Source organism: Suncus etruscus, chromosome 4 (genome assembly GCF_024139225.1).
Source record: "Suncus etruscus isolate mSunEtr1 chromosome 4, mSunEtr1.pri.cur, whole genome shotgun sequence".
NCBI lineage: Eukaryota > Metazoa > Chordata > Mammalia > Eulipotyphla > Soricidae > Suncus > Suncus etruscus.
This window is the reverse complement of record NC_064851.1, coordinates 46,739,134-46,765,789: the sequence shown is the minus strand read 5'-3', so window position 1 is coordinate 46,765,789 and position 26,656 is coordinate 46,739,134. Positions and strand designations below refer to the sequence as shown.

Genomic DNA, 26,656 nt, shown 5'->3' with positions numbered 1-26,656 from the left:
AAAGGGCATGATGACCCCAGCTGTGTAGAGGATGGATGGTTGGACCTCTGAGGACTAGCCTGGCAACCCTCTCACTCCTGCCTTTCTCTGTGGGGCAAGATCACATGGTTTTCCGAACACCAGCCCCCCTTCCTTGCAAAGAGGACAAACACCCTATCTGGTACCCTTGAAGTGTGCTTTTCCTTTTGATAAGTGGATGTGGATGCTAAACATTTATTTTTTATAATGCTAACATTCATATAGGATTTTTTTGTTTTTTATGGTTCCTGTACCCAATCCTATTGTATTTTCAGAAAACAACCCTGAAGCAGGCACCTAGGGCTCAGGGCTGAGCCTGGGCCATGCCGCATTACTCTGAGGCCGCCTGGGGCCCTCTGGGACTAGGCTGTTATTGCAGCTGGTTGGCAAGCAGCCACTTGTAGCTCCATGCATGGAAGGCCGGGCCTCCTGTTCTCCCGGGCTTTTTCTCATGTGCACGTACACCAGTGAATAAATAAGATTCTATTAAATGTCAAGCCAGTGCTCATTAACAAAGAGAGAGGGACAATCTCCATAAGCCACCTTGATGGCAGCTGCCCCTGTTGAGTGTGGAGTGTGGAACTGGGGTGAGGGAAGGAATGCAACCTCCCCAATCCTCCACTCAGGAACCCATGACACCCAGGAGAATCAGAGAGGGGTATTTGGGGTCAGCACCCACTGGGGCCAGCTGTGTTTTTCCCTCAGCCTTTTAGAGATCAAAGTGAGTGTTGTCATCTCCAAATAATTCCAATGAAGAACCCATGGCTATGCTCCACGTACCCTATTACACGCACACACATTCATTCACTGGAGGCATCGTGAGGGGATGGGGGGAAAGGAATGACTGGGAGCAGGCAGGTGCTTGAGTTGTCTCCCAGCATGAGCCCCTCTTGGTTTCACCTGGGTCAAGATGGCTTGAAAGATCTTGTCTTCACCTGTGGCCCTTTGGGGTTTTACCGCCCCCAGCTTGAAACTCAGCAGCTCAGCCACGGGCCCATGGAGTCATGATTTCCAGCACCGCCTGAAAGGTTTACACCTCATAAAAAAAAATGGTGTGTCAGTTTCGGGTGAGGGGTTGGGACGTTTCCCATCTGATCTGGCTCAGGCATGAGTTGCTCCTCCCCTCGTCTCCTCCCTCTAGATCCTTCCTGTTTTCTCGCTGCTGGCGCACAGCTTTGAAATCTTGCTGAGAAGCAGATCTGTCCCTTCGCCTCTTGGAATGTTTATTTGTGGAAGTTCGGCAGGGGAACCGGAGCCGGTGCCAAGACCTGCCACATTGCTGGGAAATCTGAATTTCCCTCCCTCCCCCCACCCCACAGATATTGGGAGAGGAAATTTGGCCTCTCTGGGCATTTAGGCCTATGGTATTCCCCTCGTCCATCCAGCGTGGCTTTATCCGGTTTCCTTTCCCTCCACTTCTGCTTCAGCTCCGTTTTCCCCTTTCTGCCTTCATCCCGTGTTTCTGATGATTAAATTATGGGTTGGAGAGGGCCTTGTCTCAGGGGCCTGGACTCTGTTTCCTTCTGTACCCTGCTATGTTCTTGGCCCTGATCCCTAAATTCCTGAATCACTGAGAATAAATGCTGGTGGACTGCAGGCTGGCCCAATTACTGCTCTCTGCCATCATTCACTGCCCACTGTTAAGTTTTAACTTGGAGGTGACGCTGCTATGCCCAAATTCCCTGAAACTTCCCTGCCCCCATCACCAGGATTTCCCAACCACTGAACTTTGTGACTTCTCCTTTGAATCTTTGGGCCGTCAACTTTCCCCCACTTCTGTGTGCGCGTTTGGGGAGGAAAGAAGAGAAAGAAGGGAGGCTCAGTGCCAACAGTATGAAGCCAGGCAGGGAGGCAACAGGAATGTGAGAGGGTAAACAAGGCACCCTCAGAAAATAAGTCATTCTATTTCCCCCCCCCCCAATTATTAAGCCACAGCAAGAGTATTTGATATACAGCATTTGTATTTCATGCAAAACGACATCTCCAAAATTAGGTATCTACTGTGGTCAAAATTTTCTCTTGTGTGAATAGATTTCCATGAGAAAAAAAAAAAAGAAAGAAAGAAAGGAAAAGGAAAACTCTACAACTATACTGAGCCCTTCTAGGAAAGGACCTATATGCATCGTGGTAGGTAGGTTAGAAGTTCTAAAGCAAACACTCTGAACCATAGAGGAAGTCTAGCAGACCTTTGTGGACATCTTAAGCATGCACCTGATGGTTACTGGCCTGTCTGGGTGTCATTTAGAGTCCTGCCACGAAGCAGACCAGTGATTAGTTTCACGACAGAGCAGATAGTATTTTTTATGAATTTAAGAAGAAAATACTGTGAGGTCAGAACTGAAGTCACTCAGGACATGCGTAGTCCCCTGTAAAGTTGTTTAGGACATAATGGATCCTGACCTTTTCTCAGAAACAGATTTAGAATCATAGTGTTGAATGCCAGGTTTTCTTCAGACCAAATTAGTTTTAGGAATGACTTGGCCTCTGGTGGGTCTTATCTACACAGAACAGTAGTTCTTAACTTTTTAAAAAATTTTTGGACTCTGAGAATCTAACTGCAGTCTAAAAGCTTTTACTGAGAGAAATAAAAGTTCTCACAGCCAAATGGGTGATGGGATTTCATAGAGCCCTAAATACTAAACCCTAGATCAAAACCTTTGCTTTAAAATTTCTTTCTGGGCCCAGAACAATAGTCTAGCAGGTAGAATGTTTGCTTTGCATGCAGCCAATCCAGGTTAGACCACCGGAGCCTATATGGTCCCCTGAACTCTGCCAGGAATGATCCTTGAACTCAGAGTCTGGAGTAAATCCTGAGCACTGCTGGATGTGACCTAAAAATTAAGAGAGAAAAAAACCTTCTTATCCTAATATATACCTTCTACTGAAAGGCCTCAGTGTAGCCACAGATTCCTGCTTAGGTCTTCTTGGGAAGCAGTCATCTTGTTTCCTACCCTACTGTGAAACCCAGTGTAGAGAAGACCCTGGGGATAGTAAACCCCTGGTATACACAGGATCTCCTTGAGTCAGGAGATTGAGTCTTGGCTGTGGGTTGGATCCTAACTTGCTGTCAGCCTCCCCATCTCTATAAAGGAAATAACAAGGCCTCTGCCTCCTCTCACAGGGACTGCCATGAAGCTGTTGTGAGGGTAGCAGTGGAACCAGCTTCGAAACAAGCATCTTGGCTCTTATCAAAGCAGGAATACAATAGCCTGGTCTCCCTGGTTACCCTATTTCCAAAAATATTCCCTTGAAATACTTGATGGGGACACTGTCCTTCCTTAGGCCCCCTCAGCCTGGAAAGAGTTCTATCTCATAAGAGTAATTTTGTGCTTGCTCTCAAATTCCAAATTTAGGGTTTTATTTTTGTTTTGTTATTAATCTTTGGGGATGAAACCCAGGCATCTGTTTATTTCTTTATTTTCCTTAACTCCCAGGCCATTCTAGTACAGGGTCATGTGGGAAGGAGCAGCATTAAGCCATGTTCTTCCTTCCTTTTCCTGTGGTGGCTGTGATCAGTACTTGCACACGCACTTGCAGTGAGGCTTGCCAGAAGTAGCACATCTGCTTGTTGTGCTCACACACTCAACCACATTGTCTGCTGGGGAGGAGGGGTGTCTCATACTTCTAGATGTGGGGCTTGCACACAGTTGACTGCAGTGTATGGAGATGACACACTGTTTGGGGAGACTCAGGGGGTCTCAAGCAGCAGCAGATTTCCACAACCTCACTCATCACATACCTCAGGACCAGGAATACAGTCGTGGCTTCATGTTTGCCAAGCAGGTACTCAGCCATTCTTCTACCCCTCACCCCCACTCCCAATTCAGTTTTGCTTTTTATCAACAACAAATACTGTGTGTGAAGTCACCCCTGAGAGAAAAAGTCTTCATTTCTTTGTGCAAAAGAGTCCCCTAACTTGTCTGTTCACATACCTCAGAGCCCACCCTTTTATTCTGAAGCTGTCTCCTCCAGTCCTGGGAGACAGCACGTCTCTCTGTGACCTCTCCCATCAGAGACAGTTTGGCATTTCCATCTCCTCTGAGAGACTGAGTCTGAATTCTTCATTCATGACACATTTCCTGGTACTTGAGGTCCTCTCCTGGTTGCCCCCTCACTCCAGAGCTCACTTCCTCTCTTTTCATCTGATGCTTAACAACTGTCAAGTTGCAGCAAGCATGCTTCCGATTCACATGTTCCTTGTTACCTAGCAACAACTTCCGTCCTGGATAAATCTAGATTTCCTCTGGCAATAGCCTGGACTGAATGTGGCGGGCAACCAGTATGCCCCATTGAGTCTGTTGTATCTATCTGCTTTTCACTTCAAGCCGGGTGCTTTTAAGACAGCAGCTCATCTCTCATTCCAGAATCTTCCACTGGCTTCCAGAGGTCATGCCATCTCAGAGCCACATGTTTAAGGCCACTTATTTACGCTGGGGCTAGGTGGATCTTTAATTTAGAAGCAATACTATGGTCTACTTTGACTGAGAGAAAGTTAAAAAAAAATGGAATAAATTTATAAAACCTTTCTTTTGTGCTGCCCTAAAAACATCTATATGATGAATTACATGATGATATAGCAAATACTATTCAAATCTGTTTGTCTTAGGGAATAATATGCTTCTACTAGAGAGAAATAACAAGGTGTTAAGATCCTTGCCTTGTACATGTACCCCATTTCAATACCCAGCATTTAATAGGGTCCCCCGGGTACCACCAGGTGTGATCTCTAAGCACAGAGTCAGGAGTAACCCTTGTGTAACACCAGGTGCAATCTAGAAGCCAAAAGCCAAACAAAAATAAAACAAACAAAACATTTTTTTAGAAAAAATATATAAGGGCTAGAGGAATAAATACAACAGGCAAGGAGCTTGCCTTGCATACAACCAACCCAGTTCTATCTCTGGCACCATGAAGTATCACCAAGAGTGATTGCTAAATACAACCAGGAGTAATACCTGAGCACTGCTGGGCATGACCCAAACTCCCTCCAAAAGAAGGCTATTCAAAGGTTCCAAAAGACCTTTATCTTGTCTTAAATGTATTTCTTGTCCTTGGGAAGACAGAGACCTCCTGTACCCAAAATGTTATTGGCTAAAACTTAAGCACAAGATCCAAAAGACCAACCAGAGCTTGGGAAAAGATAAATTCAAACCCTCCCATAGTCCTGTTGTACAGCTAGCCTTCTTTAGGAGGTCTAAACAGACCCAGGAATGGGTTGGTTGCTGCTTGAAAATTTTCGTATAGGAAGCAGTAGGGTGTGTGTGTGTGTGTGTGTGTGTGTGTGTGTGTGTGTGTGTGTGTGTGAGAGAGAGAGAGAGAGAGAGAGAGAGAGAGAGAGAGAGAGAGAGGGAGAGAGAGAGATGCAATTCTTGTATACGACCTTTCAGAATTTTTCACATTTCCATTCAAATAATCTTTATAGTCTCTTGTGATAGTACTTTTGGCAGGAACAAGCCATGCAGATAGAACAATACATTATAGATTATAGGGGAGGGAATTAAAGGAATGGGGGAAGACTGGGAAAGTAACTATAATTTGTGGCAACATCAGATATTTGGTCATCAGATTAAGGGCCAAGCACTTTAGTGTGGCAATAAGTGATTCCTAAGACAAAAATATGAGTCATCCTTACATGCGTTTTCACCAGGAAGAGGTAGAGAAGGAATTGAAGCTATGTTACCAGCTATATAACTGGAGCTCAGTAAATAATTGAATACTGGGTATTATTTAAATTATTTGAAGAATAATTTAGTTTAATGCAACAATAAAAGAGTTAATTTAAAAAATAACAATATTTGGGGCTGGAGAGAAAGCATGGAGGTAGAGTGTTTGCCTTGCATGCAGAAAGATGGTGGTTCGAATCCTGGCATCCCATATGGTCCCCCTGAGCCTGCCAGAAATGATTTCTGAGTGCAGAGCTAGGAGTAACCTTTGAGTGCTGCTGGATGTCACCCAACCCTCCCCCAAATAATAACAATATTTTCCCCTTTGAAACTTTAAAACCATGATTTACAAAGTTGTTCATAATACAATGATTTAGGGATTAAATATTTCTTCTTCTTCTTCTTCTTCTTTTTTTTTTTTTTTTTGGTTTTTGGGCCACACCCGGCGGTGCTCAGGGGTTATTCCTGGCTGTCTGCTCAGAAATAGCTTCTGGCAGGCACGGGGGACCATATGGGACACCGGGATTCGAACCAACCACCTTTGGTCCTGGATTGGCTGCTTGCAAGGCAAACGCCGCTATGCTACCTCTCCGGGCCCATGGGATTAAATATTTCAATATCAATCCTGCCACCAGTGTGACCTTCCCTCCACCAATGTCCCATGTTACCCACCCTTCCTAGCAAACAAAAAATAATTTATATTTCTTGTTATAACATGCATTTCATAATGGTGTTACTGAAGTTATTTGATGATTTGATGAATTGAGTCCTCTGTGCTATTGTTTTCACTCATTGAGTTTAGTGGGCTTCTTTCCCATATAATATTTGTACTCCAACTGGGCTGTCAGTACTGTGAATTTTGGAGATATTGTATGGCTGCATATGTGGCCACATGCTCCAGCAGCTGTGTTTCTAGGATGATTCAGCAACATGGTATCTCAGGCTTACCAGGTTCAGTTCAGTTTTAGCTTTTCTGATATTGGTCACGGTGTCAGGTCATTTAAATGTGAGTGGGAGTGGGTGTGGGTGAGTGGAATGCTGAGTCCTTGAACAGGGTAGAGACTCAACCTGCCCCATTCCAAGAAGGCTCCAGGAACCTGGGCCTGGAAACCAGGCTTATCAGGTTTGACTTGGCTATAGCTTATCTTCAAGCAAAAATAATAGTGAGAAAGAAAGTATTAACCAGACACATAAATTAACCTGTTACCTCTCTGCACATTTTTGGTGTAGTCCTGTCTAACTGTCTCTACTTTTTCTCTTGCTAACCCTCCTCACATTTTCCCTCACATTTGAAATTCTTGCGCTCTCCTTAATCCACAAATACTACCCCATTCTCTTGATCATCAGCTTCTCTTTTTACAAACATCAAGTCTCTTTTCAGATCCCCTATGGGATGTATATAAATCACTGTGTAGAGATAGATGCACACCAAATCTTGGTGGAAAGTCTTTTGCCTACTGGGTTGGAAATAATTTGCCATCAATAACTATGCCACACAGTTGTCAAGCATCTACTGTGGACATGCACTGAAGGTACAGAGAAACAAAGCCTATCCCTATGCTTAATGAGAGCAATAGAGAGACAGGTATCTTAAAAAATAGAGGCCATATTCAGGAAGATGGCACAGAGAAGGGGAGCGCATGCCTGGCATAATTGAGGATCAGCATTTGATCCCTGGCACTGCATGTCTCCCCAACTTTCCACCTCTGGGGTAACCTTGATGCCTTCAGCAAAAGGCCCTGCCTGTATGGAGACAGGCATTCTATTTCTCTCATTCTTTAACATTGTCATGCCAGTTGTCAGTGTAGTTATTTCCCTAACAGCGTTCACCACTCTTTGTGGTGAGCTTCAGATTGTGAGCCTATCCTTCCGGCCCTTCCAGCTCTTAACTCTATTGTCTCTGGGCCTGATTACAGTAATGTCTTTAATTTTTCTTCAAATCCATAGATGAGGGGCCAGCAAGGTGGCGCTAGAGGTAAGGTGTCTGCCTTGCAAGCGCTAGCCAAGGAAGGACCACAGTTCGATCCCCTGGCGTCCCATATGGTCCCCCCAAGCCAGGGGCAATTTCTGAGTGCTTAGCCAGGAGTAACCCCTGAGCATCAAACGGGTGTGGCCCGAAAAAAATATATCCATAGATTAATGAGACTATTCTGTGTCTATCTATCTCCCTCTGATTTATTTCATTCAACACAATAGATTCCATGTACATCCACGTATAGGAAAATTCCATGACTTCATCTCTTCTGAAGGCTGCATAATATTCCATTGTGTATATGTACCACAGCTTCGTTAGCCATTCATCTGTTGAAGGGCTGGCTATTGTAAATAGTGCTGCAATGAATATAGGTGTGAGGAAGGGGAATTGTATTTTTGTGTTTCTAGGATATATCCCATATGAGATACTCATATGGAAATTCAATTTCCAGTTTTTTGAGGAATCTCCCTATTGTTTTAGCTATTCATGGGTGTTTATTGTTCTAAATTAATTTCAGGAGTGTTTGATCCACTTCTTTGAAAAATGTCATGGGTATCTTTAGAGGGATTGCATTAAATCTCTATCATTATTAGTGTATAAGAAGGCCATTGACTTTTGTGTGTTAATTTTCTAGTCTGCCAGTCTGCCATTTTGCTATAAATCTATTGCTTCTAGAAGCTTTTTGGCAGAGCCTTTAGGGCTTTCTAAATATATCATGTCATCTGTCATGTCATCTGCAAACAATGAGAGCTTGACTTCTTCCTTACCTATCTGGATGCCTTTGATATCTTTTTCTTGTCTAATCACTATGGCAAGTACTTCCAGTGCTATGTTGAATAGGAGTGGCGAGAGAGGGCCACCTTATCTTGCACCAGATTTTAGGGAAAAGGCTTTTAGTTTATCTCCATTCATAATAATATTTGCTATTAGCTTATGGTAGATGGCCTTGACTATATTGAGAAAAGTTCCTTTCATTCCCATCTTGATGAGGGATTTTTATCAAGAATGGGTGTTGGACCTTATCGAATGTTTTCTCTGCGTCTATTGATATGATCATATGATTTTTGTTTTTCTTTTTGTTGATATGGTATATTATGTTGATTGATTTATGGATATTAAACCATCCTTGCATTCTTGGGTTGAAACCTACTTGGTCGTGGTGAATGACCTTCTTGATGATGCATTGAATTCTATTTGCCAGAATTTTGTTGAGGATCTTTTCATCTGTGTTCATCAGAGATATTGATCTGTAATTTTCTTTTTTGGCAGCAAGAGATACAGGTTTTTAATGTGTTTAATTGATGTGAAATGGACTCAAAACCAAAGTGTGTGAGCAATCTGGAGTTCAGTATTATGAATAATACCTGAGCACCTCCAGGTATGGCCTCAAAACAAATGGACTAAATTGTATGTGGAGTCTAGGGAGAAACATGAGAAAGGACAGAGAGATGTGCATTTGGGTAAAACACAATCAGGAATAATCTTATACCTTATTAGGGGAAGAAAACATGCATTAAGCAGAAAGAAGGGGAATTCAGAAAAAAGCAAAAAGAGACAGAGCTGACTAATATCCACATTCTTTGGACACATGAATGTGATAGTTTCCTGTTTCCTGTGCTCTGGGATCCTGGCCCATTCAGTGCCTTCCCACCTACATTTTGCTAGATTGTAGCTTCATTTTGAAGCAGTATTTACAAAGGCACTCCATAACCATCATTGCCCTTACAGAGCTCACCCGGCATTACAACCAGAGCCAGCACCAGATCCTCTATCTCCAGATCTACCATTTTGATTATCGGTGAAAAAGGGACAAGAACAGTGATGCTTTGGTGACTGAGCAGAAGGTAGTGATGCCCCCTGAGGAAGAGCACACAGGTAGAGAAGTGGTTTGGGGGAAGAGTGTAGGAATCTGAACACATGCCTGCCATCATGAAGAACTGGACTAGAAATCATCAATAAATTTGGATCAGAGCAATAGTATTGGGAGAGGAAGTTAATGCATTTGCCTTGCAAGATTCAATACTCAGCATCTTATATGGTCGCTTGAGCATAGGGTATGGCCCAATATCCCACCTCCAAAGTGGGTTTCCAAGATCTTAGGCACTCAACACTCAAGGGGATAGTGGGGTAGAGCTGCTTACAGGCCAGACAGGGACAGAGCAGAGCAAAACAGGTGAGAATGAAACCAGAGACAGGTACCAAAGAAGGAAAAGGCAGAAAATTGAGGTTTGGACAATAACAGAAAGGTCTAAAAAGACAAGAACCAAAACACACACAGGATGGAAACAATAGGAGGGAACTGGAAATGTTATATAAATACCTTAGATGAGTTAGGAGGGACCAGCAGGATGTTAGTGAGGAAGCGAAGTCAGTGAGTGTGACTGCTCTTCCAAGAAGTGTGGAAATCAAGTTGGAAGTGAAGTTGAACTCTAGCTATGATGTTGGAGGCTGTGGATCAGAGGACATTTGTTCTTCTATGTGTGAGCACCTTAAGCATATATACATGATAGTCACAAAGTGCAGGCTGTAGATAGATTCTGGAAGGTAAACATCAATAGATTATTAGTTTTCTTTGTTTACTGCTGTAATCCAACACCTGAAACATAACAGACACAGTATATTTTTGTCAAATATGTCATCATGTCATTTAGAAGCTGCCATTGGTGGTCACAAAATGCTGGAAAATGGTGGGCTTAATTTCTCTCTCAAAACAGAGTTCTGTGGCAGGTGTTTCAGGGATGGAATGGGAGGGGCTCCACAAATTTCTCCAAGAGTCCTCTCCTTGACACCCCCCACATTTTCATCACCTATGCACATTCACCCACCTAAGAACATCAAGATGTGTACTTCAGGGGGCTGGAGAGATAGCATAGCGGTAGGGCGTTTGCCTTGTATGCAGCCGATCCAGGTCAGATCAGTGGTTAGAATCTGATTCTATTCAGGGATCACTCTTAGCAGGACTTGGGAGACCATATGTGATGCTAGTGGTCGAGCCCAAGTGGATTGCATAAAGGACAAGCATCCTACATGATGTATTATTGCTCCAGCCCAGAAGAAGAATGAATTCTTTTTAATTTAAAAAATTTAGGGACGGGCCCGGAGAGATAGCACAGCGGTGTTTGCCTTGCAAGCAGCCGATCCAGGACCAAAGGTGGTTGGTTCGAATCTCGGTGTCCCATATGGTCCCCTGTGCCTGCCAGGAGCTATTTCTGAGCAGACAGCCAGGAGTAACCCCTGAGCAATGCCGGGTGTGGCCCAAAAACCAAAAAAAAAAAAAAAATTTAGGGACTAGGGGCTAGAGAAATAGCATGAAGGTAGGGTGTTTGCCTTGTATGCAGAAGGACAGTGGTTCAAATCCAGCATCCCATATGGTTCCCCGAGCCTGCCAGGAGTGATTTCTGAGTGGAGAGCCAAGAGTAACCCCTGAGTGCTGCCAGGTGTGACCCCCCCTCCCAAAAAAAGATGTCTACTTCAGCTCTCTTGGCACATCAAGTTTCCAGACAGAGAGGTCAAGGTCAGAACCCCCTCTTTTAAAACCCTCTTTTTTCTCCCGAGAGAAATAGCTTAACTGGCTGAGCTTGTGACAGAGCCCAGAGTAATACACAAGCAGTTGTGGAGTGTGGCTCCAAAAAACTACAAGATCTCTTTAGAAATCTCACCCTGGGGTTGGCGAGGTGACACTAGAGGTAAGGTGTCTGCCTTGCAAGCCCTAGCCAAGGAAGGACCGCAGTTCGATCCCAGGGTCCCATATGGTCACCCCAAGCCAGGGGCAATTTCTGAGTGTTTAGCCAGCAGTAACCCCTGAGCATCAAATGGGTATGGCCCAAAAAACCAAAAAAAAAAAAAAAAAAAAGAAATCTCACCCTATGATCTATCCTGATAGATTACTGGTCAAAATTTTATCACATGACCACCCAAAAATACAAAAGAGGCTAGGAAATGTAGTTGGGTTTTTTGTTTGTTTGTTTTTTGGTTTTGGGGCCACACCCAGTTGCACTCAGGGGTTACTCCTGGCTATCTGCTCAGAAATCACTCCTGGCAGGCTTGGGGGACCATATGGGATGCCGGGATTTGAACTACCATTGGTCCTGGCTAGGCGCTGCAAGGCAAAATGCCCTACCTCTGTGCTATCTCTACAGCCCGTAAATGTAGTATTTTGCATGATATAATAACTTTTTTTTAAGTAAAATAGAGATGGACAAATAGCAACCTCTGCTATAGAAAAAGTTGAGTTAGCAGGAATGTGAAGAACAGAGTGATGTGACATAGTAGAAAAGCATTTGCCTTGCATTGAACCCAGAAGTCATTGAGTTTAATTCCCAACATCATAAAAACAGAAACTGAAGCAGTAGGGAGTTGGCCAAGAGCCTAAATGCAGATAGTCCTCAAATAGAAGGGGCGCTGGAGCTTCTGATGGTGGGTGTGATGTAGTTCAGTTTGTGCTCATGGGGTGGGGAGTTGAGGAAGATGAATTTTTTTTTAAATTTTATTTTTAATTATGAGAACAAAGATGCAAAGAAAGAGGACAAGGTAAAGTTACAGTGGAAGGACAATCACCCATAAACAGAATTCTCAGAAGTCCCCTTGCTGATATCTTAACTTTGAACTTTCAGCCAAAGAACATTAAGAAAAATAAAACAGAACCCATGTACAATTACTTTGTCCCTCAAGCCCCCAGATTGTAGTACATAATATTTCTTAGCAGCACACAAAGCAATGTAAAGTCATAAAACTTATGTAACTCCTTCAACATTGAAGACTAAGTACTTTTTTACACTTCCATGCACATGCATATTAGTTTAAGTTAACCTCAAAAGTTTAAGTGGATTATTTTTCTTAAGGATTAGAGTCAAAGGAGTACATTAAAAACGGTGTTAGAGTGGCAATTATTGTTTGCATAGGCCCACCAAAATATGAGGGACATGGAAAGGAAAAGCCTTGGACTAAATATAAGGAGACCCTACTCCTGAAGTTTCCTGGCATAAGACCAACTCTAGGCTCCAGACAAACTAGTTTGTTCAATCCAGGTCATTGTCTGTAGTGCCAATACAGTTTTATTTTTCACACAGTCTCTGCTGTTGGTCTCATGTTGAGGAAGATTAATTTATAGCCCTTGCTGTTGGTTCTCTCTGGGGAAAGAGATCTGTTCATTTTTGTACCTCTCATGCCAAACACTTAAATGTTCATCAGTATCTAAGAAATGAATATCTGAGTTTCTTTTTTTGTGTGTGTGGTTTTATTCTGCTTGTTATTAATTTTTTTAAGACTCAGGCAACAGTGTGATAAAAATCAGAGTGGAGGGCCCGGAGAATCATAGCACAGCGGCGTTTGCCTTGCAAGCAGCCGATCCAGGACCTAAGGTGGTTGGTTCGAATCCCGGTGTCCCATATGGTCCCCCGTGCCTGCCAGGAGCTATTTCTGAGCAGACAGCCAGGAGTAACCCCTGAGCGCCGCTGGGTGTGGCCCAAAAACCAAAAACAAAAACAAAAACAAAATCAGAGTGGAGGCATGCATGCGTGCTTATTTCTTAGTCTTGGAATAAATCCCCTTGTCTTTAAGAATACAGAAATGCCATCTGGAATAGAGTGTTTGTCTCACAAGCACTAACAAATTAATGCAACTAGGTACTACTAATTGTGGTCAAAATATAGTTTGGAATTGTCAACCCAGTAAAGATGGGAAAATAAAGTTAGAAGTTTGGTCTTATGAACAAACACGACAAATTATTAGTACATAGTAATTGCTAATGGCGATGCCTATGGGGAGATACAGACAACCGGGGGATCTTTATCAATGGCATTACTTTTGCTACCTTAAAAACAATAACTACTGGGCCAGAGAGTTCAATGGACTGAGCACATGCTTTGCATGCAGGCGGCCCAGGTTTAGTCTCTGGCACAAAATATGGTCCCCTGAACACTACCAGAAGTGATCCATGAGCACGGAGCCAGAAGTAAACCCCAAGAACCACTGAGTGTGGCCCCAAACAAAATCTGAGTAAATCAACAAAAATAGTATTCTCTCTCCAATCCAGATCTGGACAATAAAACTGATTGAATTAGTTGAACTGAATGGAATACCGTATTTTCCGGCGTATAAGACGACTTTTGAAACAAAAAAGTCAACCAAAAATGGGGGTCGTCTTATATGCTGAGTGTATCCCGAAAAATGTTTCAATATGCTGCTAAACAAAAATTGTCTGAATATTGCCACAAAACGAATTTTCCAACTCGATCCTGCACCAATCACTGCAAGGCTGTTCAGACCGCCTCTCTAACTCAGCCTATCCAAGCTGGCTTTTTATGCATGCAAATTATACAGTGTTCTGTACCCGAATCTACACTGTAAAAAGCCTGCTCAGATCGGCCAGAGTCAGAGAGGAAGTCTATTACAGTATAACCTCTGAACCTTTTGCTTGTTGTGATTGGCTCACTGTAGTACATACAGTTGCAGCACAGGAACATTCTGTCTGATACAGCGAATATAGGCCTAAACCTATGTTTTAACTGCAAAATTAGGGGGTTGTCCTATATATCCAGTCGTCTTATACGCTGGCAAATACGGTAATTGTGAAATTTTGAAATTAATTAATTAATTAATTCTCTATTTAGAGCAACCACTTTTAGTAGAGCCTCTAGTATAAGGGAATTTTTTTTTTCAAAATGGAAAACAAACAAACACAATTCATTTACTCATTTTTTAAAGAAAGGCAACTTGAAAGTAGCGTTGTTCTTTAGCATCTTTGCTAATGGTACAACTTGGTGTGCTATAGCCCCCAAGGTAGGCTGCGCTTCATTGTCCCCTTCTGGTTCACAATAGTTTCAGGGTGAGTGATGCAAAGATAAAAAGATAAAAGGTAAAGTTCCACCTCTGATGATTCATTTTATGTGTCACCTTGATTGGCCCACAGAGTGCCTAATATTTGGATGAGCATAATAGATGCTTCTGTGAAGATGTATATTGGGTTAGATTCACATTAATATGAAAGAATAATCTTACTCAGAGAAAAGTAGGTCGCCTTCTCTAATATGAGTTAGTCACATCCAATCCATCAGCATTATGACTAGGATAAAAGGACATATTCTTCTCTAAGTAAGAGACTTTCTCACTTGTCTGATTGCATTTGAACTGGGACATCAGCTTTTTTTCTGACTTCAGATTTATACTATTGGATAGCTCAGAGGTTAAAGCATTTTCCCTGCTTGGTAAGGTCAACCTAGATTTAATCCCTGATACCACATATGGGTATCAGAGGATCACCACCAGGAGTGATACCTAGACAGAGAACTAGAAATAAGCCCTAAATACAGCTGGGCATAATCATAACTCTCCTTATCCTGCCCCTTCCCCTCCAAAAAAACCTCAAATTAGAACATTACCTCTTTTTGGGTCTCCAGCCTGCTCACTCACTCTATAGAACTTGGGATTTGTCAGCCTCTATAATTGCAGGAGCCAAATCCTTATAATAAATCTTTTCATATATCACATATTAAAAAGATTTATAGAACACACACAAATACATTATTGGGAGGGCAGGTCAGATACTTACTGTTCCACTGCTTTTAAAAGAGAAGAGTATTTCATAAAGTTTTAGATGGATAACAATTATAAGTGATATGATTACTGATCTAATATGATAATTCATTTATTCAATCATCATATTTTATGTATATTTGAGGGTCTACTTCGTATTTGGCATATGGCACAACTGTGGTTTACATGGAACTTAGGGTCTAATAAAGGAAACAGAAAGGTAGGGACGGAGAGATAGCATGGAGGTGAGGTGTTTGCCTTTCATGCAGAAGGTCATTGTTTTTTGGGGCCACACCCAGCAGCACTCAGGGGTTACTCCTGGCTCTGCACCCAGAAATCACCCCTGGCAGGCTTGGGAGACCATATGGGATGCTAGGATTTGAACCAGTGTCCTTCCTGTGTTGGTCGTGTGCAAGGCAAAACCTGCTGTTGTGCTATCACTCTACCCCCCCTTTTTATAAATTAAAATTTTAGAGCTACACCTGAGGTACTCAGAATTTATTCCTGGATCTGCTTTCAGGGATCACTCCTGGTCAGCTCAGGGAACCATATGTAGTGCCAGGGATTTAATTGAGTCCACCATATGCAAAGCAATTGTATACTTTTATTATTCTCTGGTCTTATTGGCTTCACTTTGGGGAGGGGTTTGGGTCACACCTGATAGCACTCAGGGGTTACTCCTGGCTCTACTCTCAGAAATCACTTCTGGCAGGCACAGGGGACCATATGGGATGCCAGGATTCTAACCACCGTCCTTCTGCATGCAAGGCAAATGCCCTACCTCTATTCTATCTCTCCAGCCCTTGGCTTCACTTTTCTATGGAATAGGAATTCAAGGTTTTTCCCAGTATATGTTGAAGTTATCTTCAGGAAATTTTAAGGTAAATTTTGGCAAGACCAAGGCCAATGGCAGAATATTACATTTAGAAAGAGAAGAAGCTTTTTGGTGATGTAGTTTCACCAGAAGCGTCTGTACTTTCTTATCTGTATCTCTTGTACATAACAAAACCTTTATTTTACTGTTGTGAAAATAAGCCAGAACATACTATCTACACTCCCTCTTAGGTTTCAGGATTTCAGGATTTGTGAAGGGACCTGCTGCCACAGGGAAGAGGAGCCCTACCTAGACAGGGAGGTTGAGAAGATGAAGTCAAGCGCCCCTGCTCCTCAGCTGTGCTGAAGTGGGATCGGTCTGGCCCTTGTTTAGGAGAACCATGCAGGCGAATGAAAAGTGGAATCTGTGGCTTGTGGGCTGCAAAGACTTGAATCAGAATTACATGTTGAATTTGTTAAAAGGCAGATCCCCTCTAAATTTAGTCTAGAGGCAGACTTGTGTTTGAAACCTTCACACTTAGGATTCAGCCCATAAAGATGTTCAATCAGGGATTCACACTACTTGGAAACAATGACAAAGAACAGCTTTCATCAGATCTTGAACTTAGTTTTTGGAAAATGTGGTATTTGTTTTAGGCTCCGGGATTCAGAGCAAACCAGTTGCAGGCTTCCACATCCCCCCTTAAACATGTGAGTGTTGTCACCTGGGTTGAGGTCACCATATATTGTCATGAACACTTGGAGATTATCACCATGACTGAGGTCACTGCTGCCCACAGGGGATCCGGGGTGGGGAGGGATAGCATCTCTTTAAAGCTAAGAATGAGAAACGGTACAGAGAGCAGTATATTTGCCTTGCGTGAAGCCAACACAGGTTTGATCTCTGGCACCACTAAGGTCCTCCAGCACTGCCAAGAATGATCCCTAAGCACAGAGACAGGAATAATTCTTGACCACCACTATGTGTAGCCCCCAAACAAACAAATAAATAAAAGTTACCAGCAGCTTCAACAGCTTAAGATAAATCACAGAGCTAGCTGAAGCTTCTAGAAGTTGAACTGAATGGCCTAAACAGAGGGAGTGTTGCAAGCTGCCTAGACAAGACACAAAGGGAGCAAGAACCATTTATGAACCAAGGATAAGTGAGCCTGAAGCCACAGGGAAGCAAGCGATGAGATACGCTCCATCCATAGGCAGTCTCTAACCCACAACCTGCCCTGCCAATAGCAGCTGCCTCTATTTTTCTTCCTCTCTGAGTCTTATTTGGTGTCAATAAACTAGCAATCAGATTCACTTTGGCATATTTCATGTCACCATGAAACTCTGTGGACTAGCTCTGCAGGGTGACTTGGGAGAAGAGCCTTTGATTTTCCCAATTAGATAAATGTTTCAGCAAGCAGTCTTGCAGAAGAGATCCAAGGATCAGAAAGAAAAGAGAAAAGGTTTTTATTTTCTTCTTTTTAATAAACCTCCCCATTTTCTCTTTCTGTCCTACCCCCTTCTCTTCAGGTAGCCTTAGTTCTATTATCAATATCCACTAATTGTTTTAAGGGAAAATGTAGTTAGCCTCTCTAGGGATAAAATGGTATTTATGTGTACAGCTACGTATCAATGACATGTTTTTTCATTTTTTCCCTATCCATTGCAGTTTTCCACTTTCCTAGACAGAGGTTCTCAAGGTATTGATATGAGATCCTGGGGAAAAGTATTATCTAAAATGTTACCAAGAATTCAAGAGGTAAGTGGCCTGATGGTAGTAATCTGACATTCATTTAATCATTTCGCCATTTTACCATATTTATTATATCAAATCATTTCATTGACCTGTAGACCTATTTAGGAAGAACTTCTGTTGCTCCTTCCACCCAATAATTGCAAAGCATCTGTCCTTAGCCTAAATTTTCTGTACTTCCCAATTGGAGCCAAGGGCAAAAAGAAAAGAAACTTCCTTTGAATTTTACACTCAGGAAGAAATAAACTCTTATTTGGTGTGACACAGATGATCAGTGGCCTGATAATTAAATTAAATTTTTTCTAGTACTTCCATGGTCCATTACTTTATTACGCTTTTAAACCCCACAAACAGTAGTAGTAGCATAGATTTACAGAGTACTTACCAATCTATTCTAATTGTCAACTTATTTCATCACAAGAAAAGATTATTGAATTGGGGGAAGTATTTTGCCAAATGTGTTTATATTGTAATAAAGATCTATTTGGCAAATCTTTACCAGGTAGAAATCTTTTCTCATTCAGTAGATAAGAGATATAGGCATACACTGATGAAGAAATAGATATGGTCACTGTTCTTATGAAAAACACAGTCCAATAGTGATGAGAAATAGGACATAATTACCTTCAAGCAAGATAAGTACCTTGGAAGAAAGCTAAAAGATATAACAGTTCCTTTACTTCCCCCAAACACCCTCTTCCCCTTTCTTGGACCCTTTGTTAATGGACTTAGCACACAGTACAATGGTTAGAATTTATCTTCATAAAACCCTACTCCACCTAGATGGAGTGTATGCTTTGTATTGCCAGAAAGTCAGAGAAAGATCTGGTGTACAAATGGCCTCCAGCTGTGGTGGGAGTCTCTCTTTAACATTCTTTTCTTTGTAAGCATTGTGAAAGTTCATATCAACCTAAAAGGGGTGAAACTGATAGAGAATGTTAAAAAAAGAAAGAAAAAGAGAAAAGAAACCAAAACCCAAACAGATCAACGCTTTTAATTCCATGTGGGAGTTCCAGGAGGTTTCTTCCCTGTCTAGATAGCACATCTGCACATTTTTGGAGTGCAGATAAACACATGATCCAGGGTATATGAACCGATACCAGACCATTTAACCCTGGAACTGCCACTTCATCTTCCAGTGCTTTGATTAAATGAGCAACATAAGAATGGTAATAACCACTTAGAAAGACTATCATAAGACCCAAATTGAAGAAGCAATTTGAGATTCCACCTTTATGATTGAAGCCGAGACTGTGATTAGGGGCATGACTCACTCTGCACAGACACTCAACAGTTTCAGAGGGCAAGTGTTGGCATGTGGACAAAGAGAGGATGACAGGTGAACATCACTGATTGCGGAGGGAAACTGTTTTCAGTCTCACCTGACTGAATCTGAATGGCTTTTTTTTTTTTTTTAGTTCCCAAGTGCCTTTGAAAATGACTAATGAAGTGTGTTTGAAGAATAAAAGCAGCATTGTTTGCTGCCTCCCCCCTGCCTCCCCAGCAAAGTTAAATGGCATGGTGAGAGCTGGTCCTATGGGACCCTGGTACCTCTGACATCCCTCAACTTGGTTCATAGCTTTGCAGATTGACTTCCAATTATCAGACCATCAAGGGTCATGGACACCCCTGCAGATAGGGGGCCACTACTAGTCTTTTAACTTAGTACTAAATTGAAGATGTCTTTCCAAGAATGGAGACTTCCTCTCTTCTGTACATGTCAGGATCTTTTAAAAAAAAATCTTAAAATTGGACTGGAAAGAGTACAGGGATTAGGTGCCTACTATACATACACTGATACCAGATTGAATCCCAAAACTACATATGGTTCTCACTGTGTGTGGTCCCTTGAGAACTGCCAAAAGTGACCCATGAGCTTAGACTCAGGAGTAAGTCTTAAGCTCTGGGAGTGGCCCACACACTTCCAATCCTTAAACCCATTCCCCAACATTTTAGTAGCCTCCACATACACACAGGTGAGTTCACATTGGGTATAATTAAATCATAAGAAGATTGTTTTTCAAAATATTAGAAAATAATTCTTGTTTAAGGAACAAAACTAAGTTTACATTTTGCATTGCTTGAGCAAAGAAATGAGTTTGACCTTGCTTTCTAGGACAAAGCCATTTCTCCATCTTTCATTCTCCAGATTTGTCCCAATGTCCCTGCCTTGGGGGTGAGAACCTAAGGTGGAAGAAGCTAGAAGGTGGCTTATAGTTGCATAATACCCTTTTATTTCTTCAAGGGAAAGAGGTCATCTGAGATTGAAATGCTTTGGGACTGCTCTGTGCTTTTCTTTCTTTTTTTCTTTTTCTTTTTCTTTTCTTTCTTTCTTTCTTTTTTTTTTTGGTTTTTGGTTTTTGGTCTACACCTGGTGGCATTCAGGGCTTACTCTTGGCTCTGAGTTCAGGACTCATTCCTGACGGTGTAGGGGACCATATGGGAAGCTGGGGATTGAACCCAGGTCAACCACATGCAAGGCAAATGCCCTACTCATTGTGCTATTATTCCAGCCCTACTCTGCACTTTTAAATCTTACCTGAGTTTCTTTCTCATCCTAGTTTCTTTCTAGGCTCTGGGTGACTGGTGATTTTAATTTTTTCTCACAATGGAAACAGAGCTTGTGCAGAGTTTGGATTTTTTCTGTTTCATTTTTCAGGCCTCCTCAGCAGAGCTAAGGGTCTTTGGTACCACTCCTGTCAATACTTAGCACAGAGGTACAGACCTTACAAGCCAATGCTCTGAGCCAGTTCACTGGAGCTATACCCAGCAGCACTTGAGGAATTAAACTTAGGAATTAAACTCGATTAAACACATGTGCACCCACCCCTTTGAGCAATTTCCCAGACTCTGAATACTTTGTTCATCATGTGAAGTCAATGCATCAATGTATACATACATGGAGGCCTCCCTAAACTTTGGGTTTTGGGTTCATCGTAGATTATTATATTGATGGTCTTACCTGAAGCCTTTCTCTTGCTCTAGTTCATCCATCGGCCGAGTGTGCAGGATTTGTTATGGGTGAGCAGGTCTTTTGGACAGACTGGGAGACCTGACACAATAACACAGCTGATGGCCAGTTTGTCTGCCCTTTTGTGTGGCTACCCAGAGGGAGGAGGCTCACGAGTGTTCTCCTTTAATTGGTATGAAGACAACAACTATAAGGCCTTCCTGGGTATTGACTCCAGCCGGAAAGATCCCTTTGAGACTTCTAACAGAAGAGGAAGTATGTTTTCTGAATCCTAGTTCTGCCTATATAGTCAGCCTGGGATTTTGGAGGGAAGTCTCTGGTCTAAACTTGCAAGGGAAACCATACTGACATGGACTCTTCCTTGGTCTGTGGCAAATGAGACTTCTTCACCCAGAAATCAGTTTTCCCTTTTGTGAACTGGTCATGGGGGAAGCCTATGCTCAAGGAAGAGTTCTGGATGCTGGAAGGGTTCCATAAAAGGATTTGAGACCAACTTGGAAAGGTACCAGAGGGGACATTTCCCACTGATCTGATTGAATGAGGGTTAAATTCTAGAGGAAGAGCAGGAAGATAAAAGAGAAAGCAAGCCAGTATGACAAGCAAAGCTTGGATCAAAAGACCATAACAAATAAATAGGGCTGTGGAGTGTTTTTAACAAAGATAGTGCAGTGAAAATCTGTCTCTATAGTGCTGAATTATATTCCAAATAGCAAGTCTTCTTTCCCACCTCTCATTATTTTGTTTGGTGTCAATAGCATAAAGGAAGGTGGAATGGGGAAGAAAAGCAACTGGGTGACCCTGTAGTTTAAAATGGAGGCAGAAAAGTGCACTCCAGAAGGAGTGGGCTCTAGGAGAATCACTCACAACAAAGGCGCTAAAAGGCTCATTGAAGGGAAATGATGGAGACTAAAGCCAAAATTCCAAGGGGAGGCCTTGTTTAGCTTCAGTCCCTTTCATCTGGACTGTCATCTGTTCCCAAAAAAGATTCTGAGCTGGCTTCCCAGCCTCCTAAAGCAGAATAAACTACAGGGCAAACCCCATCCTTTGTTTCTCTGATGAGGCCCTTATTGAGATGCACTGTGGCATTTTGTTACTTACTAATGATGAGCTTGTTATTGGAAGGTTGCAGCCTATTAATTTAGCTTATTTGTCAAATCCAGGGTTGAATGGGACATGTGATTTGAGCACACTAATGACTGTATTTAGTGCTGAGCGCTAAACGGCTAGTTTCTATAAAATCCGCCTCTTCTCTCCTGGCAGTGACCTTTTGTCATGCGTTGATCCAGACCCTGGAGTCAAACCCTCTCACCAAAATAGCCTGGAGGGCCGCAAAGCCTTTGCTGATGGGAAAAATCCTCTACACTCCAGATTCTCCAGCAGCTCGCAAGATACTAAAGAATGTATTATCCCAGCTGGTCTTATCCTTCTTCTTTAATTGTCCAAAAGAAAAGAGAGAGAGAGAGAGAGAGAGAGAGAGAGAGAGAGAGAGAGAGAGAGAGAGAGAGAGAGAGAGAGAGAGAGAGAGAGAGATGCTAAGTTAACTTCTCAGTTCTTCCCCTACCTTCTATCATAATTGAAATGTTTTGGCCCTGCATCTTAGCCTAGTCTTCCCCTCTCCAACTCTCCAATACAGTAAGATTTTTTCCTTCCCATTGCCAAGTTATAGTTCCACTTAGGAAAAGGACTCACAATTTTATTTTTTTTTCCTAAATCCTGGCTACTCAGAACAGTAATAAAGAGAAAGGAAGATGGCATATTTGGTCACCGGGAGTCCAAATCTAGTTTGAACGAGGTTCTGAGACAATAAGGTCATTAATTTTACAACCACTGAGCTACTAAGAAGTTAAAGTCTGTCCAACTGGAAGGTTGGGAAACAGGTTCTAGGACATATCCAAACAGTAAAAGAAATAAAGCCACATCCTCAAAAAGACTTTTCCAACCATTGAGGTTTTGTAACAAAAGCAGAAAAGATACAGCATATCAAAGATCCCCTCATAGGTGTTGATATGTGTTCTTTTCTCTGTCTTTGTTTTAGGCTAACTCAACTTTTGAGGAGTTGGACCGCTTTAGGAAGTTGGCCAAAGCCTGGGAAGAAGTAGGACCCGAGATCTGGTACTTCTTTGACAAGAGCACACAGATGACCATGATCAGAGTATGGATGGCTTTGGAGGGAGGAGGGAGGCATAGAGAAGGGTCTAGAAAGCTTCATCTGTTTCTCTTACCAATAAAGGGTTACATATATATTAACGGTCACCAAATGGAATCATTGGTTATGTACCCATAGTCAATGTGCTTGTGGAATTCTAAGGGAAATGAGACAATTGCCACAGACAGTGGTTTCCTGAGAATTCCAGTTTTGATCAAATCTCTTGAGGAATTCCAATTCAAAAAGCTTCACCCTTGGGCCAGGGAGATAGCATGGAGGTAGAGTGTTTGCCTTGCATGCAGAAGGATAGTGGTTCGAATCAGGGCATCCCATATAGTCCCCTGAGCCTATCAGGAGCGATTTCTGAGTCTAGAGCCAGAAGTAAACCCCTAAGCACTGCCGGGTGTGACCCAAAAACCAAAACCAAAAACAAAAAACCAACTTCACCCTAAGTAAGGGTCATATTTATAATTGCAAGGTTGCTTGGACATATCTGTCTGCTCTCATTACCAAATTTGAAAAATCCTGGGTCCTACACAGCAGGGATAAGTCAAAGAGAATAACATTTCCTCAAAAGATAGCATCCCCTTTTCTGAGTGTCCTTCATTTATTATGCTCCCTGCCCATCCTCACCCACCCCCAAACCCACACTTCCCCTCTATTATGAAAACCTAAATTTCAAAGGAAAGAGGAATAAATAGGTATGCCTTCAGTTGGGAAAAAGCCCACTAACATTTGGCAACCTTTAAAATCACTTTATTAAAATGTGGGATAGTAGAAGAATGAGACTCCTTGGAAAGTCTAAGTGCTGTGTTTGTACTGCTTTTCCCAAGGACATTTTGGCGAACCCAACAGTCAAAGACTTTTTAAATAGGCATTTTGGTGAAGAAGGTTTGACTGTGGAGATGGCACTAGACTTCCTGTATAATGGTCCTCGGGAGAGACAGGTGGACAGCATGGACAGCTTTAACTGGAGGGATGTGTTCAACATCACTGATCATACTCTGCGTCTGGTGAATCAATACCTGGAGGTGAGGCAAGCCGCCTGTGGACCACAAGGGCCCCTCATAGACTGGGAGATTCTTTAGCTGGTCAAATAGTGTGAGTTTTAGCTCTTGTTTCCCCACAAAATAAAGAAAAATCCCCATAATTCCCTCAGCACAATTTAGAACGGTCTAGTTCTAGGTTGTGTCCACACTTTAAACCATTTCCATTTCACATCTTCTGCCTCCTAACAGCTTTCTGCCATCTTCTTGGCTGCTATTCCTCTCTTGTCAGCCCACATAGGGCCCATTTTTGGGCCCGAAAGATATTTCAGAAGGTAAGGGCCTTGCTTTGTATATAGTTGAACTGACTTGATCCCCAGCACCATATATGACCCCCCCCCACCCTTGAGCATAGTATGAGGAGTAAATGCTGAGCACTGCTAGGTGTGGACTCCCAACAAAATAAAGCCAAAAGGGTTTATCTTTTATCTTTGCCATCTCCTGTCTGTCATCATTTCTGTGGCCATTGCTATAAACCTCATACCCTCAGTATGTCCAAAGCCATTTTCTTCCCTGACTCTCATTAAACCTCACCTACTATCATTTTCTCTCCAGATTATGATGCCCAGTATTTTTGCAAACTATCAAGTTGAGATTTTTTTAGGGTCCCTTAATTCTTCTTCTTCATATTTCTCAAAATATCAATGATGTACTGAGTCTGACTTTGTGCCTGGCCCAATGCTAAGAACTTTATAGACATGAATTTATTTCATCCTCATAGCAGATCTGTAGAGGTTAAATAAGCTCCCAACAACAGTTAGGGTAGCAAACAGGATCTAGATTTTTGAATTCAGAGCTTACCCTTTATTCCTCAATGTGACCTCTGTCTTGTCCTGTTCCTGAAGACCTGTCTATAATTCTGTCTATAATTCCAGTACATAGGGTTCCCCCACACCACAAAGAAGTGCTCTGCAGTATGATTCAGCTCTGAATCAACATTAGGTGCATCAGATTTTCTGGGTTTAGAGCTCAACCTCACAGCACATCCATCTCACTTCATATGCCAATCAGAAGTCTGGGTTGTCACCTCTGCTTCTAACCAACTAGCTATGCAGACAAGAGCCTGCTTCTTCAGTGCCACTAATTTTCTAGAACAGTTTATAAAACTCAGAGAAACATTTTGCTTATATTTACTAGATGCCCAATTTATTATAAAAGGATGTAACTAAGGCCGGCAGGATAGTGCAGCGGTAGGGTGTTTGCCTTGCATGTGGTAGATCCAGGATGGACCTGGTTCGATCCCGGTGTCCCATATGGTCCCCCAAGCCAGGAGCCATTTCTGAGCTCATAGCCAGGAGTAACCCCTGAGTGTCACCAGGTGTGCCCCCCACAAAAAGGATGTATCTAAATGTAACTGAAATAACCAGATGGGAAAAATACAAAGCCTGTCTAGGGCCTCATTCACTCTATATTTTCATATGATCTCTGGTGAAATTCTTGAACCTTCTTTATGGTGGGGGGGACTTATAGAGAACTAATTACATAGGCATTGTTGATTAATCCCTGGTCATCGGCAATTGATTTAGCCTCCAGATCCACCTCCTTCTCTTCCTTGGATATGAGAGATTGTAGGGAGAGTTCCAACATTCTTGTCACATAGATGGTATCCCTGAGAACCATTGCTCATCTTGGATTGCTTTTCAAAAGGTCAACAAGAGCTTCCATTAGTGTTCTCCTCACCTATTCTAAGGTTTTTTTTTGAAACTCATTATTAGGGAAAAACTTCCCTGGCATGCTCCTTCATATAAATCACACCTTGTTCTGAGCTTTGTCTACTTTGACTCCTGGAACTCTCCAGTGCCATCTCTTTGTTTTTCAGGCTCTCTGAGGGTCAAGTCTTGTAATTAGATCACTAACCTATGAAGTCCACTAACTTCCTCCCTGGCCTTCAGATATTCAATGCTGGAGGGTCCATACTGACCTCAGAGTCCCATTCATAGCCTTCTCCTGGCATCACTCTCACACTGTACATCTCAGCTACCCAGTCTCCCTATAACACGGGTCCTGTCCACATACACCCAAAAGTTATCTTCATCCCCCTTCTCTCTCCATCATCAGCTCCACGCTTGCTCACCATACACTTTCAAATACACCTTGACTCTTAGGATCCCACCCTTTGCAGAGTATTTTTTTTAACTAAGCAGAGAATTTACCAATTGACCTAACTTTGAAATTCAGAGGATCTAGGAATTGTTTGCCACCATGACCCATACTGTCCTTCCTGAAATTCACTTTCCTGTTTGTTTCTTTACATCTATGTTCTCAGGCAGGCTGGCAGCTCATAGACCTCAATGGGAATCTTTACACCAAAAAGTCCACAGGAAGAGGAAATGACCTTCCCTCTGTTAAAAAGTTCTTTAGGCAAGGCCATACTACCTATCCCAAACCCTCAGGGATTACATGCTATGTCCTCCTGGGGAATGAGAGCAGAGTTCACTTCACCTGAACCTCACGGGTAGAGCAGGAATCCTGTGAAATGGGGAGGTTGTCTCCTGAAAGAAGAGATGCAAGGCCTGATATGGCTTTTATTTCCCCATCTGTGTGCTCCTGTCCCTTTAGATTTGAGACTCTGCTCAGATATCACATCTGCTTTCATGGAGTTTTATTTATCCATTTTTTAGTGCTTCCTTGGCCTTCTCTTCATCTCCTCACACTGTTCAGACCATACTATGGTTTGAGCAAATGAGCAGTTACAAACTGCAAAGCCTCATGTGCCTCATGTCCAGGTTGCAGCTCCA

The 26,656-nt window shown here is 42.4% G+C and overlaps 1 protein-coding gene across 1 annotated transcript in view; it reads left to right on the top strand.

The window, feature by feature from the left end:
• ABCA4 (ATP binding cassette subfamily A member 4) overlaps positions 1–26,656 on the top strand; it is a 168,818-nt gene that overhangs the window by 38,103 nt on the left and 104,059 nt on the right. Inside the window, 5 exon segments of the mRNA XM_049772565.1 lie at positions 17,672–17,761; positions 20,741–20,981; positions 21,987–22,126; positions 22,762–22,878; positions 23,706–23,903. Coding sequence (XP_049628522.1) covers positions 17,672–17,761; positions 20,741–20,981; positions 21,987–22,126; positions 22,762–22,878; positions 23,706–23,903 — 786 coding nt within the window.